The 18,680-nt window shown below is 45.8% G+C and overlaps 1 protein-coding gene across 4 annotated transcripts in view; it reads left to right on the forward strand.

The window, feature by feature from the left end:
• Positions 1 to 17,675, forward strand: part of ATP6V1A (ATPase H+ transporting V1 subunit A) — a 36,261-nt gene extending 18,586 nt beyond the window's left edge. For 3 of the 4 annotated variants that reach the window (XM_037910024.2, XM_043538767.1, XM_007067875.4), the window contains 10 exons: positions 1,461 to 1,612; positions 2,435 to 2,597; positions 4,146 to 4,254; positions 5,181 to 5,303; positions 5,401 to 5,515; positions 7,248 to 7,311; positions 8,172 to 8,375; positions 12,318 to 12,412; positions 13,695 to 13,866; positions 15,515 to 17,675. In XM_037910024.2, the coding sequence (XP_037765952.1) occupies positions 1,461 to 1,612; positions 2,435 to 2,597; positions 4,146 to 4,254; positions 5,181 to 5,303; positions 5,401 to 5,515; positions 7,248 to 7,311; positions 8,172 to 8,375; positions 12,318 to 12,412; positions 13,695 to 13,866; positions 15,515 to 15,607 (1,290 nt within the window). In that variant the 3' untranslated portion in view covers positions 15,608 to 17,675. Of the gene's footprint in view, positions 1 to 1,460; positions 1,613 to 2,434; positions 2,598 to 4,145; positions 4,255 to 5,180; positions 5,304 to 5,400; positions 5,516 to 7,247; positions 7,312 to 8,171; positions 8,376 to 12,317; positions 12,413 to 13,694; positions 13,867 to 15,514 lie in introns of those variants that run through there. The other variant, XM_037910048.2, reaches the window with a different exon arrangement.
• Positions 17,676 to 18,680: the final 1,005 nt, after the last annotated feature.

Raw genomic sequence — 18,680 nt, forward strand, 5'->3', positions numbered from 1 at the left:
CAGAATCAACAATGGCATTTTCTTTAGCTACTGTGCATCATGATTATTTGAAGCTGAGGCTTTATGCTTACACTTGATTTCCTACTCCTGAGGGCATTGTGTGCCAAAAAATTAAATTCTGTGCACAATATTTTAAAATTCTGCAAAATTTTGTCAAATGTGTAACCTCCAGCATGGCATTGGGGAGCACAGGCCACTGGCTGCACAGAGATGAAAGATCACTGTGCAGGGCCCCCCAATTTCCCCAGACATGAACTCAGCAGCGAGGCTGCACCCAACCCTGACGCAGCGCAAGGACTGGGGCAGCCACAGAAACACCACAGTGCCCTGCCCCTCCATGCCAGGTGTGGGCAGGCAGGCTCAGCAAAGCAGGATCCAAGTATGGCGGGGCTTAGTGTGCAGGGGGGGGGGGGGTCCAGGTGTGGTTTGAGAGGGTTCTGTGTGGGGCAATCTGGATGCAGGTGGCTCAGTGCGGGAACCAGGTGCAGGGGGGATCTGGATGCACAGGGGCTTGTTTGGGGGGGGCTGGTTCTGGGTGCAATGGTAATGGGATTCTGCAGGGGGGTCCAGGTGAAGGTGATTGGGACTCAGCAGGAGGACGGGGCCGGGGGGGGGGATAAAACTTGGCAGGGGGGTTCAGATGCTGGGGGAGTGGGGCTCAGTGGGTTGGGGATCCACGTGCGGGTGGCTCATTAGGGTGGTGCAGGGGGAGTGGGGCTTGTCAGGGGGTTCTGGGTGGGGGGATGAGGCTCAGTGGGAGGGTCTGAGTATGAGGGGGTCTGGATGCATGGAGGTTGGGCAGATGGAGGGGCAGCGCCCTGTACAGTGATTCCTCCCCCTGCAGCTGAGGAGCAGTGGGCACAGGAAGCATGTGGGGGGAGGGGAATTTGCAGAGCTTCCTACAGCTGGGGGAGAAATCTGGGGGTTGGTCTGACATGGCCCCGGATGCCATGCAGGAGAAGTAGTAGTCTCGTCCTGCTCAGCCGGGACTGGCAGCTGAGCCTGGTGCAGGGTAGCAGCCACCAGCTGGGTCTTCCTCAGTCCCACCCTCTGCCCCACAATGATTTACCCTCTGCTGGCTGCCCTGGGCACCCAAAACATACTGCTGGGGAGGGTCACATGACGGCTCTTGTGGCTTCCCTTTGCTTCCCCATCAGAAAGTCATTTTTCTGCTGGGAAACAAAGAAATATGTGGGGGAACGTAAATTCTCCATGTGCACAGTGGTGCAGAATTCCCCCAGGAGTAATTTCCCTGACATGGTAAATCTAGGAAGTGGGCTTCCCCCAGGCTGGGGTAGTACACTGAGGTGTCTGGAAGGCCTATGGCTCTAAAGAATACCTAGTCATTAATGATGTGGACTGCTGGTGGGATTCTGTATAGACTTGTGAGAATGAGAACTTGCACATTCCCCCAGCATCCAGCTGTCTGCTTACTCTGGGTGTCTGCTGCCTCCTGGTAGGATGTTGTCTTGGAGCTGGAATTTGAAGGTGTGAAGGAGAAGTTCACTATGGTCCAGGTCTGGCCTGTACGTCAAGTCCGTCCTGTCACTGAAAAGTTAACAGCCAACCATCCATTGCTAACTGGCCAACGGGTCCTTGATGCCCTCTTCCCGTAAGTATCACCTGGGGTTCTGCGGGGCTTGGTTCCGATCTTTGTACAAGAATTTCTTTAAGGGGAGTGGAAAATTATACATAAATCTCCTATGCCCCAAAGCAACATCCCAAAAATGGTGATGCGAGTACTTCAGAGGAATCCCTGGCAAAAGCAAAATCTCACTGTGCACCAAAAGGAGGAGGAAAATGTCATAGTAAAACAGGCCTAGTAAATACTGTAACTGGGGAGTCTCCACATATAAATAGTCAGAGTTGAAGGTCTTATCACTGGGAGAGCAGCTTGTTCAAGGGCCTACATTTTTCAAATTGGAGGCCTAAAGTTAGGCACGTGCAACTCCCAGTGACTTCAGAGGCTTGGCACCTGTGAAAACAGACCACTTATTTAGGTTCCTACATATAGATTAAGTGCCTAACTTTAGGCATTTATGCTTGACAACTTTGGCCTAATGTCTCATCTCTCAATGATGCTTCTAAGTTGGATGTCCTCAGCGTGCTCATTCCTCAGACATCTCCATTAGTGAAACATATTTTTGTACTGAACCTGTTCCAGCCATTGTCCCAGCACTAAGGTAGTTACTCTGGGAACAGTGGTAGGTGCTGTTGGCATAGGGGAGGGACAGCCTGTTCATTCCCTTTGTTCTGGCTTGTTGAAATATCACATGCACTCATGACATGGGGTAAATCTGGCTCCATGTGTTGTCTTAGGCAAGTGAAGTGAAAGCCTCAGAGGGCTGAGAAGAAAACTTATTACAATATGCAAACAGGACATCACTTTTCTCTGTCTGAGTTCAGTATAAACCAGTCTGGCTCTTTTCCTCAGGTGTGTACAAGGTGGTACTACTGCTATCCCCGGGGCCTTTGGCTGTGGAAAGACTGTGATCTCGCAGTCTCTCTCCAAATACTCCAACAGTGATGTTATCATCTATGTAGGCTGTGGAGAACGAGGAAATGAGATGTCTGAAGTACTCAGAGATTTCCCAGAGGTCAGTATGGGATGCAAGGATTCTTTCCAAATTTCTTGGGAACAGAGCTGTTGCGTGTGTCTTGTTGAGGTGGTGGCTTTGAACCGCTGGATACTGTCAGACCTCAGCTGTTGTGGGCCTTGTTTCATGTCCCTCCAGACACCATGTGGCATGGTAATCTATGTTTTGCTATAGTAAGAGCTGTCACTGGCCCATCCAGGGAAGGACATCAGTTTTGGGAGCTCTCACACAGCATTTGAACTAACACTGGGATAAACGTTTGTTTTAAAACAAACCCAAAATAATAGGAAAAATTACATAAATGTTGAGGTTTTAGTTGCACCCATGAAGAAAATCTTTCCAAAAGCTGTTTGAACTCTGCCCCTTTGTATGGTATATACTAGTGTTGAAGTAACTGAGAATGTAGGTGCTCAGCACCTCTGCAAATCCGATCCTAGAGGGTGTTATTGCAAGATAATACAGGCAATGTGACAATGTGCTCTTCAGTGCTTCTTTCTTTATAAGGGAAAAGGGAATCCATGTCTCTAACTGTTGCCTAATAGTAGGTCTCATTTATGGAATGGAAAACTCGTGTGTAAATTTATTTATTTTTTAAAATCTAAACCCTAATGTAGCATTAAGAATGTTTTGCACGTCAATTTATTAACTTGACTACTGTGGTTCCTTCCTATAGCCTTATGTTTTCAAAGCAATACCTGTGCAGTTCCATGCTCTTCCCTCTTCTTCCCCCCCCCCCCCGAAAATAATCCACCTCAGTTGTCGTTGGGAGAGTTGAGACAGTTCTTTACGGGGATATAATAGTAGGGAGGACAGATGTGCCAGCTGGGAGAGCTAGCTTCTTCTAGAAATTACAGAACACATTGCACAAATATGTAAATAAATTATTTTCTGGCCACACAGGGAGGCCGAGGAAGAGTGTGTAATTAAATTCATAAAGACAATACACTCTGCATTTCCCTCACAAGTTTACTGAACAGTAACACTGCTGATACTAAGATAAGCCAACAAAATGGCAAACGTAAGAACCAGAGAGCAATAATATAGCGATACTGTTCATCTAGCATATTTACAGGACATGGTCTGACAATAGGAGTGAGGCCTGGGCCTGTGAGTTCTAATCCCACCTCCTGCTCTAGAAAGTCATTTACCTTTTCTGTCTGTTTCCCTATCTACATATTGTCCACAGAGGTTCCAAAGTACAATTGTTCGTACACCATTTTGAAGGTGAAAGCATTTATATCCGTTCTAAGTGGTATTGATCCAATTACCTGAACAAGCTTTACCTCTAGTAAATCTGTCCTCACCCTTTCACCAGTGGGCAAACAGAGGCATGTAAATTAAGGGATTTACCCAAGTCCCTTGGGGGGTCTCAGTAGCAGAACAGCATCTAGAACTCACGAGCCCTGAGTCCAATCCCCTGCTCTAGTTGTTAGACCACTTGTGAGGGCAAATACTCTTGTACTTGGGCTTTTTCTGGCACAGGAGTATGAGGATAATCTCTGTAGGGTTATACAGATTCATGTGCTGCTTTTTTTTTTGCCTTTTTAGCTCACGATGGAAGTTGATGGCAAGGTAGAAAGTATTATGAAGAGAACAGCCCTAGTAGCAAATACCTCCAATATGCCTGTCGCTGCCAGAGAGGCCTCTATTTATACTGGTAAGAGTTATAAGAGAAGTAAAGGCTACCCAGGACAGGTGTCACCTTGCCCTCCAGTATATCCAGATACCGATGTATTCTCTGCTCACTAGCTCTGCTTAGTTTCAGAAACTGATCTTTCTAAACCTTCCTTATCCAATAGGTTTTGTGTAGTAGTTTGATCTTCTCTTAGATATAGGCTGCCAAGGAATTACATTTGCCATTTTAATCCTTGCCACTAGTGTGGATTTTTTTTTTTTGTCTGCTCTGATCCTGTAGTTGTGTGGTATTAACTCTGTAAAGCTTAGCTCATTCTGGAGAGAGTCTGATTTCTTGACTGTGGAATACAGCTATGCACCTTTTTATCTCTCTTTACGTTGCTAGCTTCCCCCATTAAATTGGTGGGATGAGGGTTATGCCCTTCATCTTAAAATACAAGCTGTTTACTGAATGCTGTCAAATACTTGAGACAAAATCTGACCTCCCTTAAAGTTATTGTAGTCTGCCTTTCAGAAACCAAAGGATGCGTCCCATTAGCTTTAAATCCCCTTCTCTACTGTAAAGGACTGTTTTAAAGCCACACTTCGAGCTTAGCCTCCCTGTCTGTTACACAACCGCAGAGGCAGCCTTTCAAAAGAAGCACAAGTTAACTAACGGCATAGCTCTTGAATCTCATGGACGAGAAGAATGGGACACAGTCCACGTGGCTCACCAAGGGGGAAGCAAATCTGTGTTCAGAGAATAGGAGCAGAGAGGGAGAAGAGACCAGAGCACTGAGGAAACTCTTGGGAGTCCAAAAGGAGTAACTTTCAGCCTCCCTTGTCATCAAAATCTAAATGAGTAATTCAGTGATACTTGAACAGGCTTCCTGCCCTTCTAGGGAAGGCATGTGAGCCAGAGTACTTGTCTGAACTGTAACCTGCAGTGTGCTCTTCTCTTTGTTCTAGGAATCACCCTGTCTGAGTATTTCCGGGACATGGGCTACAATGTCAGTATGATGGCTGACTCCACTTCCCGATGGGCTGAGGCCCTTAGGGAAATTTCAGGGCGTTTAGCTGAAATGCCAGCTGGTGAGTGGTCTTTTTTTTTTCTTGGTGTCCAGCCACGGGAAGCCTTCCTGTAGATGTTGAGCCTTCACATGACATAGTTTCTGTATGGTGCTTGCAGACAGTGGCTATCCAGCCTACCTCGGTGCCCGTCTGGCCTCATTCTATGAGCGAGCTGGCAGAGTGAAGTGTCTGGGGAACCCTGAGCGAGAAGGGAGCGTCAGCATCGTCGGTGCGTAAGTATTGAACCTTTCAGCATTCCCTGGATTGCAGCTCTTCTCGGGGGGTGGGTAATGGGAGCAGCGGGTTGGTGCTTCCCAGACAGGCAAGCAGAAATGGCCCCTTCCCTGAGGAATTCCCAGCCTGAGTACAGACTGACAGGTAAGCAGAGTTTGGGCCGGGAGGGAATAACATGCCTGTCAACAGTATTCAAGAGGGACTGAAATGTGGAGAGGATAAGAGGATATGTGGTATGTAGGTATGCTCAGGGAGACTGTACCATGCTCAAGGGGCAGCATGGATGGAAGACAGTATGTAGATGATTATGTGAGAAGCTGGCACATGAGTGGTTGAGAGTAGGAACACAGGCAGAGCAGAGAAGCCAGTGGGGGCTGGACAGGAACTCATTGTGATGTGAGAGAAGCTTGCATAAGTAGGGAGGGGCAGAGTTATGGAGAGTTTTGATAGTGGTGAGACACTGCTTGAAAATCCCTCCACGGACTCCCCATCCACTACGGCATCAAGCTAAGGGAGGGAAGTGACCTGATCAGAATGACAGGCAGGGAAGCTGATTGTCTGTCTCTTCAGCAGAGAGGTTGAGCAGGATGAGAGTATAGGTGCTGAGACTTGGACAGGAAGAGATGCTGGAGACCTTTGACAGCAGTTACTGTAGAGTGAGGCAATAGTTGTAGATAGTTTGCTGGTGGAAGGGAGATGGGCTGACAACTGTTTCAGTGTGGCATTAGGAAGGTAACTTTCCCTAGACTTGCAGGAATGTCTCTGATTTCTTCTCCTTGTGTTCAATCTCCTAATAATTAAAACATCTGTATACCTGTCTGAGGAGCTGGAAACCTTCAAATTTAAAAGCAACTTCATTTGCTTATCTGAAAATGGTAGATGGTTCTGCTGGTTTCTAGTGCCCATCCATTTCTCTGGGAGGTCCTACAGAAATTAAAATGTTCATCAGTCATCCATAAGGCTACATTTTAGTCACGGGTATGTTTAGTAAAACTCATGGACGGGTCACAGGCAGGAAACAAAAATTCATGGTCCATGACCTGTCCATAACCTTTTAACTAAAAATACCAGTGAATAAAACTTGGAGGTTGGCCCAGTGGGGTGGAGGCAGGCGGCGGTGCACGGCCTGGGACCCCTGCTGTTGCTGGAGGGCGGGGGGCAGGAGTTGGCAAGGCCAGCAGGCTCCCTACCTAGCTCGGCACCTCTTTCCTCCTCACCCCGCCCCCCAGCAGCAGAGTTTGGGTTTGGGTGTGGGAGGGGCTTGGGGTGAGGTGGGCTCTAGGCGGTGCTTACCTGGCGGGCTCCTCGGCAACATCCCCCTTGCTCAGCTGCTAGGCGGAGGTGTGGCCAGGCAGCTCTGCACGCTGCCTCCGCCTGCAGGCACTGCCCTGCAGTTCCCATTGGCCGTGGTTCCCTACTGTCTGCTTTGAAACCTTGACTCTTGATTGATGAATTCTGTTTTGTACCAAGAATGGGGAAGGCCTGATGCTGCTAATGCTGGATTAGGAAAATTTGACTGTTCACCAAGAGTAAAACCAGTCAGGATCCTTCCTCTTTCTGCATCCTCTGACTTTGGTTTCAAAGGAGGGTGGCATTTTGTTGAAAGAAAGACATGGAGGGTGGCAAATCTGGCTGCTACTGGTATTGAGTTGTGGTGCTGGGTTTGGAGCTTCAGCTTAGCCCTGCACAAGTGCTGCTGATCACCACTTTCCTTTCTCTCTTCCTGCTAAGTGTATCTCCCCCTGGTGGTGACTTCTCGGATCCTGTCACATCTGCCACTCTGGGCATTGTTCAGGTACGTGCCACCTTGTTGCAGTCTGTGTTGAAGCTGTATTCTCCTAGTTACTCCACTTGGGTTTGAAATGAATGAACTGCACCAGAAGTGCATGAATGTACAGTGACAGCCATTGTGCCTAATGGCCATGGTATGAATGGCTTGATTTGCAGAAAGGGGGTTTTGTAAGGGTGGTTTGAAATGTTCTGGCAGCATCGAGGCCTGCCCCTATGAAAGATGTTCTCTCAGGCCTGATGCAGCCAGGATTCATCGGGAAATGGGGAGGAAGGGCAGCTGCCCCATCCTGTGTCGTGTCCTGCCTACTCCTGACACACACAGGTTCGTCCTGTTGGCTGATTCCCCAGGAGTATTCATGTCCCTCTTAGAGGGCAAATGCAAGGATGGCAGCCTTGTACTAGGATGCAGCCCCCTCTCTCTCCATCCCTAAATGAAGGAGCATTGAGACTTGGACAGTTTTCTAGAGGGGATGAACCTACAGCACAGTTGTGTTTTGGGAAGAGAGGTTGATTTTAGGTATTGGTTAGTAGGGCCCCACTTAGTTCTGCAGGTACCAGCGCTGGAATCTGTTCTGTGCAAGGCAGTCCCTCCAGCGTGACACTAGGATAGTATTCAAGACAGTCTTGAGTTTGGAGCTGGGATCCACTATCATGAAATGAATGTCTAGCATGCATTGAGTTGATCTAGTGGGGGAGGATCTCTTAGTGTCTAAGGGCCCCGAGTTATGGCCCAGTTAGTGTGGGAAGGAAAGATGGTCTTGGCTGTACTCATTATACAGAAATGTGTGGGAGTTTGGCCGTCTTCAGTTAATAACTTGGCTTCTGCTGGGAAGGAAACTCATGAATCTGTTTTGGATTTGGCAGGTGTTTTGGGGCTTGGATAAGAAGCTGGCTCAGCGCAAGCACTTCCCATCTGTCAACTGGCTGATCAGCTACAGCAAGTACACACGGGCCCTGGATGAGTATTATGACAAGCACTTCACAGAATTTGTCCCCCTGAGGACCAAGGCCAAGGAGATTCTGCAGGAAGAGGAGGACCTGGCAGAGATTGTGCAGCTTGTGGGGAAGGTGAGCAATGATCACTCTGAGTGGGGAAGAGTATCTTGTCTTAGTGAGACTTTCCAAAGAACTGGTCTGCCTCCACTGCACAGCTCCTGGCATAGACTATAGACACTATCCATGGGGAGATGGGTGGATATTGGTGTGCAGGCACTGAGAGCTGGAGGGAAGGTAATAAGAGTTTAAGAACATAAGAATGGCCATACTGGGTCAGACCAATGGTCTGTCTAGCACAGTATCCTGTCTTCTGACAGTGGCTGTTGCCAGATGCTTCAGACAGAAGTGTTTCTCAAAAACAATAGATTTGCCTGCCACTAGCTGTACTTAATTCAGTCTTTTCTACTGCTCTGGTGCTGGAACCAAAAAGCAGCCCTCAGAGTAGTCTAGAAATAGGAGAAATCGCCACGCCAGTAACCCGTGAGTACACTTGCAAAACAACTCTGCAGCCAGCTGCAGTGCACTTCTTGTTTGTTAAGGAAAATGCTCTGGATGCCGTGATCCTGACCTGATATTTGTTTCCCCTATCTCTGAACTAGACCCGCAAGCTCAGTCTCTAATTTAATAAACATGTTGAAAAGTTTCACTGTCACTTCTTTCAGTGCCCCTGTCATCTGGTGAAATGCCAGTTCACAGCCATGCAGCAGTACAGTATCCTGAGGTCCCTTCTCCTGCAGCATCCTGACAAGGGCTATTTTCAAAGCACTGCACTGACATGCTTAATTCTGTGCTCAAAGTATAGGCCTGAAGAGTGGGTTGCATTTAAATTTTGTCCTGTTAGAGTTTAACACACAACAGTGGCATGACGATACAAAGAATTAGAGATGAGTGATGTCTGTTCTCTACGAAGTGGCTGTGTAGTCGTCATGCCTAGTGTTAGAGACCTATTAGCTGGTGTGTGCAGTGACCTCCCATTCTACAGGCTTCTTTCAGTTTCTCAGTGCACCTCAGCATTTTGGGGTAGAACGCGTAAACCTAGCCAGAAAAACTGCTCTTGAGGAAAGGTGTCCTGAGGGTCTCAGTGAAAACTGACTTTGTTTCAACTGATATAGATGCTATAACAACTGTAGCTCACATGTGCGTAGTACACATGAGCCAAGCCAGCTTACATGTATTAACTAACTTTCATTGGAAGAAACTGGGGGAGGAAAGTAATGGGCAGGAAGAAGTCCTCCAGCAGCCACAGGAGGGGCCACTTGCACCAGAAGGTGCCTGTCTACCAGAGATCTAAGCTCTGCTTCTCTGTCCTAGAAAAGAGGAAAATGTTGGGGGGTGCCTTTTTCTACTTTGTGATGTATGAAGGTCTAAAACGGAATGCATCCGATGAAGTGAGCTGTAGCTCACGAAAGCTTATGCTCAAATAAATTGGTTAGTCTCTAAGGTGCCACAAGTCCTCCTTTTCTTTTTGCGAATACAGACTAACACGACTGCTACTCTGAAACCGGTCTAAAATGTGTGTTCCAGATTTGTTTTGCTTGATTTGACCTTAAGCCTGAGTCTACACACAGGTTTTTGTACCTCTTTAGCTATATTGGTTTCTAGACAAAGAAGTACAACCCCTGTAGCGTGGATGCATTTATGCTTGACCGAAGGTGCTTATATCTGTATGCCTCATTCACCTGACAGAAATCCTGGCCTCTAATAAATCTCTTCTCCCAAGGATTTTTCATGTGTTGGAGTTAAATGTTGGCAAAAGCAAACCACTTTAAGCAGTGTGGGGGATTGGAAGAAGAAACTGCTTTTCCTCTCAATCAGATTTCACTTCTGTGGCTTCTCTGTCCACCTACCAATTCTTCACTCTCCAGGCAAAATGATGACCACAGTTTGAATTTCTGATGTGAAAAGAGCAGGAAAAAAACCCTAAAAAAACCTAAACAACTCACCTGTTCAGGGCTTGTCTACACGCCACAAAGAGCAAAAAGGCACAAACCCAATTCTTGTCTGTGCCAGACACCTTTTAAAACAGAGCATGGACCTCTGCTGGGTGGCCTCCTTCTGACTGAAGCTGTCCTCGCTCCTGGTCCCTTGCATCCATATCAGCAGCTCTCCAAGGTTCAAGACTTCTCTTCTTCCCCCATCCAGTTCCCCAATTTGTGACTCGCCTAGCTTTAAAGCTGGAACTGCGCTCTGGTAAAACTGTAATGCTTCCATTGTGTGTGTCAGATTTACACACATCCATTTTTATTTGTTTAAAATGGGATGGGCTGGCAGACCTGGAAGTAAGATTTATTGAATGAGGGTTTCTCTGTAACCCTACATTATTCAGTGGGACATGTGAAATAGTGCGGACGCACAATTTAGCTTTGGCTGCTCTTCTGCTCTCTAGCCAAATGACCTAGAAGAACCGTGAATGTGGTTTGGATTCTTCTGGTTGTTCTGGGAGTAAAATAGGACCTTCCGAAACATCAAAAAAAAGAACACTGAGGTTGCAGAATGAAATGCTGAAGTCAGGAGATGGCTTCAACCATGCAATCTTAACTCCTGCCCCATTTTGGGCATGCATGACTGTAGTCTCCAGTTACAAGATCACAGTTCAGGTTGTGCTTCCTGGGTGAGGCATGACAGCACTCAGGACCAGATAAGATTAAAATTGTTTGTTGTTAAAATGGAAGCAGTTTAACATGTTATGGGTGCAGCCTTGCTCTCTGCTGTGGTTATAACAGGTTATTTTGGAAAGAAGTGTCATACCCCTGCTTCGTTCACTGAGCACCATCCAGCCTGCATACTGATAAGGCTGAGGTCCTGTGAAAATAGCCCATGGTCGTGGAGTGAGACTGCTGTAGTGTACCTGCACAAGGGGTAATTTAGGTCATGTGTTTGTCTTCAACTTTGGCATTTCTCTTCTCTTTTTTTTTTTTTAGTGCATAAACATGCTCCTTGGGTGCTATTTTAATTATCTTTTATATTGTAACTTTCTGTGGTGCCTCTCACATGGCTCTCTGAAAGCACTTCCCAAACATTCAAGCCTCAGTCACCCCCTTTTGAGAGGATAAAATTGAGGCAAAGATGAAGGGACTGATAGTGCAAGGAGCTCAGGAGGAGGGGGATAGATGGCTCTGCACAACATGCTATTAAGAATTTTCTTATCGCTGACTTCATTTGCTTCATTAGGGAATGGCACACTGGGGAAAAGCAACTACTGGCTTCAGGGATTAGCGGCAGTTTTCTTTTTCTTTTTGATGGTCTGAAATATCATCATTTTATTGAAATACCCTCAGATGCATTTTTGGAGTCTGGTTTTCCTTGTGTGGACGTGCTGGAGCCGGGAAGGGAAAGCAGAAGTTCTGGCTCCCCGATCTGCTGCAGGCTTACGTCACCGCTACAGCTGCCTCTTAGCAAGCATTGTCGACGGGGCTGGCTCCAGGCATCAGCATTCCAAGCAGGTGCTTGGGGCGGCCCTGTGAAAGGGGCGGCAGCCCGTGTGCCGTCGGGGCAGCATCTCCTCTTTCCACGGTAGCGGCAATTCAGCGGCAGCCTCTTTTCTCAGGCTGCCGCGGCGGCAATTCGGCAGCAGCTTTACTCTGCACGCTGCGCCTCGGCGGCAGCGTCCGTCTTCAGACGTCCTGCTTGGGGCGGCAAAACCGGTAGAGCTGGCCCTGGCAGGCAAGCAATTAGCATCTTGAAGGAATCTCTCACTTAACTCATTGCTTAACACCTGCAGGAATCCCAACATAGGGTGGAAACTTAACAGTTGTGTTTAATGCTGCTTGTAATCTACTGGTGGCTGGCTGAGTAACTGGCTTTGTATCTGTGAATGGGAAATATGCAACAAAATGTCTTTGTATTTATACGAAGATCTGAAAAGGGGGGGAGGTAAGCCACATGCCTGTAGATGAAGGTGATGGTGTAAACAAGTAACTGGCATTATGGGCCTTAGCAGAGTTAGGAAGCCAACACCCAGCGCTCCCATACGCAGAACTTGGCACCAAACTAAATTTGGACTTTGCCTTCTAGGCTTCCTTGGCGGAAACAGATAAAATTACCCTAGAGGTTGCCAAACTGATCAAAGATGACTTCCTGCAGCAGAATGGCTACAGCCCTTATGACAGGTGAGGGCCGAGAGGCTGTGTGCTCCCCATTCATTCTTCCGTATATTATGTTCAGATGGAAATCCTATTTGGGAATAGGCTCCAGTTTGATGTGGCAACCCAGAACCCGTTTTCAAGGTGATCCGAGAGCTGCTCCTAGGAAAATGCAGCCTGTGGTGTTCCATCTAGGCCATTGGCTCCATGTTGTCAGAGAGGCACCGTATGCAGACCCCTTCTGCCCCCGCCCCCCAAGAATCTATCTTTGTTTCAATAGGCCCCAGTGATACTCAGGAGTGTCACAAGAATCTGGTTGAAGCCACTTATTCTCCACTGTCACTGCACAACTCTAGCCCATCTACAACTCCTAACTTCCTCTTACAGCCCCTACTCAGCCTGGTGCTCCACTCAATCTTCCCTCTCAATGGCTCCTCTTATCTACTTTATACCCTGTTTCCATGCTATCCCTTGTGTCTGGAATAGCCTTCCATGGAGTTCTTCAGCCTTCCTTCCTCCTCTCCCCAAACTCCAGACCTATCTGTGCTGTGACGCATTCCCCCGCCAATGGCAACTTGCTTGTGCTGCTCTGTTGCAGCTGCTGGTGCCTTTAGACCAAGTTTTGGGAAGGGATTCTGTTTGCTACGCGCACCCGTTATCTAGTACAACAGTGCGCTGCATAAATAATGTGGCATTTCTGTGGTATCTGTCAAGACCACCACTTGCTTTGCCTGGTCTCTCAGTGTGGAGTGCTGGTGCCATAGGAGCTGCCAGGTCATGCTAGGAAATGCACTGGAGCTGCCATCATTCCTCCAAACAGATGGGAAGGGAAACACTCAGAAATGCACTCCAAATGGAGTCAGCCACGATAATGGAGATGATGTGACTTGATGCTGTGGTGTTGCCATGATGTCAATATGTGGTGACAGTGTCACTATAGCTTGGAATTGTAATGCAAGGATCATACTGTCATGCCAGGCCACCACTTTAAGATCTCAGCTCTGCTTATGGCTGAAGTTAAAGATCCATTGCCAGTGGGTCATACTTTTGAAAAAGTTTGTGGCCTGTAATAGGCAGTTTATGCCACTTGGCAGTGAGTGTATCAAGGGTTTTGTGAGGTAGCTTTATGGGATGAAATAGGCCAACACTCTTATACTTCCACCCACCAAAGGAATCCAGCCTCAGTGAGAGGGGTTATGTTAGTCATGAAGGCACCAGAGCTCTCACTTCATTAAAGATATTCTCAACTGCGCTACAGCCTGGGAAAGTCATTAGTTGTTCATACTAGGTTCTGTCTTGTTTCCATCAGGTTCTGCCCTTTTTATAAGACCGTGGGGATGCTTTCCAACATGATTGCGTTCTACGACATGGCGCGCCGAGCTGTAGAGACCACAGCCCAGAGTGACAATAAGATCACATGGTCCATCATCCGAGAAAATATGTCTGAAATTCTCCAGAGACTTGTTTCCATGAAATTCAAGGTATGTCTGTGGGCAGCAGGGCATTGGCTCCCTGGCTTCTCTGTACGGCCATCCGCTGCATTGGAATTAGGGATATTGATACTGCTTTGCTAAGGAGACACAAAGTTCTATGGAAGCCTTCAATGCATCTACAAAGCCGTTATCCTGGGTTGCCTGTAAACATTTTTCTTATATGAGGAGAAATGGTTCCACAAACTGAGACACTTGCTCTACTTTTTTTGGTTAATATAAAATGCCTCTTTGTTTGAGACTCAGCCTAAGCTGCAATCAAAGACATGGCCCTGGTTCTTTTAGCTGAGAACTGCCTTGGTGGATGAGTACAGAGAAAGCAGCTATGTTAATAGGGTCACGCCCAACCAAATGGCCTTGGGCACTGCTAGGTGGCTTAGGTCCAAAAATTAGATAGTATTGTATTTTAGGTGTCTGACAAGAAATGTGTTCATGACTTATTAAAAACACATTTTTTTTCAAGTAAACCTTCAATAAATGATGGGCAATGTCCATACCACACACATCCAATCTGGAATGGAAAAGAAGCACCCATGAAAATAAAAAAAAGTACCTTGTGAACAGGAATCTGGTTCAAGAGAGGCACAAACTGTTCTATTAGCATTTACATGGCCCACATCCCACAGTTTGACATGAGCCTTAAAGAGAAATGTTGAGGGAGTAGATTGAAAAGTATAAACCATCTGTCTAGATACATCTGTGGCCTCCCTCACTGTAATATCACTATGGAGTGTGCAGTGGTAAGGGAGAGGAGAGGTGAAGATCCAGCAGATCAGGTTGTCCCAGCCTGTTCATTAAATGGCTTCTCTGGAGTAGAGGCCTTATAGCCTGTCTTCAGTGGGAGTGTAGCTGCAAGTTCAGTTTCTCACTACAAATGGAGGGTGGCTGGGGCCTTAGAGTTCTCTGGTATAAAGTGAAGATGTCCTGACGTGTTCTTGCAGACTTGTACTAGCTCAATTTCAGTGGAAAGGATTTTGTTTGGAATTTGGCCTCTGTGCAATGAGGAAAATGAATCTTAATGTGCTCTTTTTTTTTTTTTTTTAATGCCACAGTTCCATATGCCATTTGGCTGTAGCTAGAGGGGAGATGGTATTTAATCATTGTAACACTTGTATCACATAGCATCACTCCCAGTGTGAGCATTACCTCAATCCTTTTACACTTGGTTTTCATCTGAGAAGTTTCTACAAACCATAGGTCCAATTTTCTAGATAATGGCTGGGAAAACTTTCCATTATGCTATTGTGTGGTATGTGGGAGAGGAAGGAGAGACATAAACCCAGCTGTCATTTAAAGAGGCTATAAACATTGAGGGGGAGGGATAGCTCAGTGGTTTGAGCATTGGGCTGCTAAACCCAGGGTTGTGAGTTCAGGCCTTGAGGTGGCCATTTAGGGATCTGGGGCAAAAACTGGGGACTGGTCCTGCTTTGAGCAGGGGGTTGGACTAGCTGATCTCCTGAGGTCCCTTCCAACCCTGATATTCTATGATTCTGTTCTATGATCTGCATTCCCCAGAGTGTAGTGAGCAGATATAAACTCAGAGGTCAGGAAGGAGTTAAGCCAGTGGCAAAGGATTGTCAGACTGTGTGAGGGAGCAGAGGTTTTTCAAGCCTAACTTTTTCACTTGATGTGTTTTCAGGACCCAGTGAAAGACGGCGAGGCAAATATCAAGGCGGACTATGCTCAGCTCTTTGAGGACATGCAGAATGCATTCCGTAGTCTGGAAGACTAGGCTTTGCCCCCATTCCAATTATCCCCTTCAGTTTAAATTTCTCATCTCAGCCCTTCTGCTTCCCTACTGTGCAAGACTGAAATGAGAGAACCTGAGTTTATAACAGTCCTACATGTCCTTGTTCATACACAGTAGGTCTTTATAAAACATTCCTCTTAGTTTGTTTGGCCTCAGTGTGTCTGAAATGGTAGGTGGAGTTAGTGTGAATGGGCCTGAGAGAAAGTGAGGTACTGCAATTGTAAACTTGTAAGGTGGGGGATTCTCTCCCCCCACCTTTCACTCCCAAATAGATGTGATCTCTTAACAGCCAGGCTCTTGCTTCTTGGGGGAAGTAAATCAAATAAGTTGTAGTGGCAGAGGAGGTGAGACTTAGTGCAGTGATATGGTACATTGAGGTGGTGATGTTAAGGGCATATGAGCCTAGCTTTTAGCCAGTGACTATCATGCAAAGAATGGGCATTTCCCCTACTTTGAAATAGGATTTATTCAATTTTTCCAGTGAACTGCTACTACCAATATATAGTGTATTCTTTGGTACAGTTCCCCTTCTAAACCTCCAACTGAGCCTGTATTAAAGCAAGTGTATTACAACACAGTAGTTGTGGAACTCTGCAAGGTGTTAACTAAGAGGAGAAACATGTGAAAGCAGCCATGTGTCAGTTTGCATTTGAGAAGTAGCATTTATTTTCCTACCTAATATTTAAATAGGACTGTTGGACTACACTTTAATTAAAAATCAAAGCCATAGTTGCTCAACTATCAGCAGCAAGAATTTTATCCTCTTGCGTCCTTCTCCCAGTAGAAAACAGCATGACACTCAGTTGCTTCAGTGTAGCTACTTTGTACTACAGGACAGGACAAGCTGTGGTGATCCCACTTGTATGGAGCAGGAATCCCATCCTGCCTCAGCAGCTGCATGCCATAACATTTGCCTTCTAGTGCAATGTTGAGTCACCACATGCTTCCAAAACTTTCCCTTAAGATACCTGAATTTGATTTGTTTGTCCAGTTATGGTATGCAAGGTCCTTTTTAGAGGGAATGTTCAATGCTAAACTTTCTTGTTGGAAGGTTCACTGTGATGCCAAGAGAAGCTGGTGACTCTTTTTTTTGCACTGCACTCTGGACGTGTTTGGTGTCCTCAAAGCAGTCAGAGAGCAACTGCTTCTTGAACTTGTTTAATGGCAGACCCAATATGTGAGGAGGACTGAATACAGAGCAGTCTTTTCTCATTAACCGGCTAGAGCCAGAACTCACCATATTGCTTCACAGTGGGAAAAATTAATAAGGGAGTGGGCAGCCTTTTTGATCTTGTATTTCAGGAGGAATTAAATGTGCTTTTTTGTCTGTTTTTGGCCACACAACATTAATCCCAGACGTATTCCAGCTAATGCCTTTTGAGCTATCATTCAGTTTTGAATGACAATGGACCAACTTCTGCTGCTTCCTGTGTTATGCTAACTCACTGTCTGGCATTGAGCCCAGCTGAAACTTTAAAAGGCTCTTCAAATATTAACCTCTTTGATCTCCCAAAATAAACAAATTAAAGATATTCAACCTAGTGCTCTGGTGGTGAATGGCTCACAGTTTACAGTTCATTTAATTTCAGTGTATGCTGCCCATGAAGTATGGTCATGTATAAATGAGTAGTTGCTATACAAGCCCTTACCAGAATCCTCATTGTTCACACCTATCACAAGTGTACTGTGTCTGTAGCATTCCATGCTAGAGGACAGATGTTCTATTTCTCTAAATTAATAGAGGATGTTATAAACTTTACAACAGGTCTAAGATAAAGCAGTTGTAATATTTATTGTGCTATACCTGGCCCTAAGGTGTGACCAGTTCAAAGTTGCATATATATATTTTTGTTTTGTCTTGTCTGTTTTCAGTGTTGAAATTCTGATGTTTCACTGTGTTGCTACAAATTTTTCCTCCACACATGTGGAAGGAATGAAAGGATGTGTAAAAAACAAATCAACACCTGCTCTTCCTCATATTTCATAATGGATGTTGCTGAAAGTTGTGCAAAACTGTTCAAGTCAATGAGAATAAAGTGGATTTAAAGTATTTGTGGGCTCTTCCTATTAGTCTATTTCCTCTCTGCAAAATCAAAACTACTTCTAGGAAGTTAGAGTACATACTACAAATAAAGTCTGAGCAAACTAAACTACTCCTACCCCTTACACTACTGCTTTTAGAATCACTTTAGGTTTTAAAGCTGCCTTTCAGAAAGGAAAAGCATCCTGTTGCATGGGGCTTAGCTGGGAAGAAATATCAAGAAAATGAATGTAAAACTGGAATAGACAATTCTAATCTAGCATCACCTATTGCTGTAAGAGGAAGACCAACCTGGAGTTCTAGAAACACTTTGAATCTTATGTGATTAAAGGCATTTATTATATTAAAATCCATTAGTTAAATTTTATAACCTTTTAAAACCAGGAAGTGAAAAGTTTATGCAGGAATTCTGTTTTAGGGTTGCCCTAGCAGATCAATGCTTGAAATGTCAAGTTAGTTTTAACTAACACTTACAAAAGAACCCAACTGTCAGTCTCAGTTCTTTTCAATGCACAATTTCAATGTTTGTTGTGCAAATGGCTACTTAGTTCTACTCCATCCAGCTCTCACAGGAAGGGATGAGGGGGACCTCCCCCCTAAAACTGCCTTGGTAGACCTAGTTTAACTTCTTCCCAAGCATCTAGCCCTTTCCCTTAGAAAACTGAATCAGTACAAATCCAATGGCTACAGGTGAAAGGTTGTCTCTCTTTTCCTAAAGACAAGATGCAATTAGTGACCTTTACAGCCACCACTGTTGGCCTTTTAGCATCTGAAAACAGTCCCAGGTTGTTTAATAGCACAGGGAACAGCCTCTTGTCACACTGTGTACCTTTCTGCCTTTGTTTCTATAGCTATGAAATGGGTGCATATATATATATATATATATACTTGCCTTATAATAATGCATGCAGGTTGATCAGTAAGCCCCTGGCTTATCTGGACAATTGATCCCTTCTTAAACAGTAATGTGCTGGGTCCATGAATAACAAATTAGGCTCCACTTCTGCAACAGGA

This window comes from Chelonia mydas, chromosome 1 (genome assembly GCF_015237465.2).
Source record: "Chelonia mydas isolate rCheMyd1 chromosome 1, rCheMyd1.pri.v2, whole genome shotgun sequence".
NCBI lineage: Eukaryota > Metazoa > Chordata > Testudines > Cheloniidae > Chelonia > Chelonia mydas.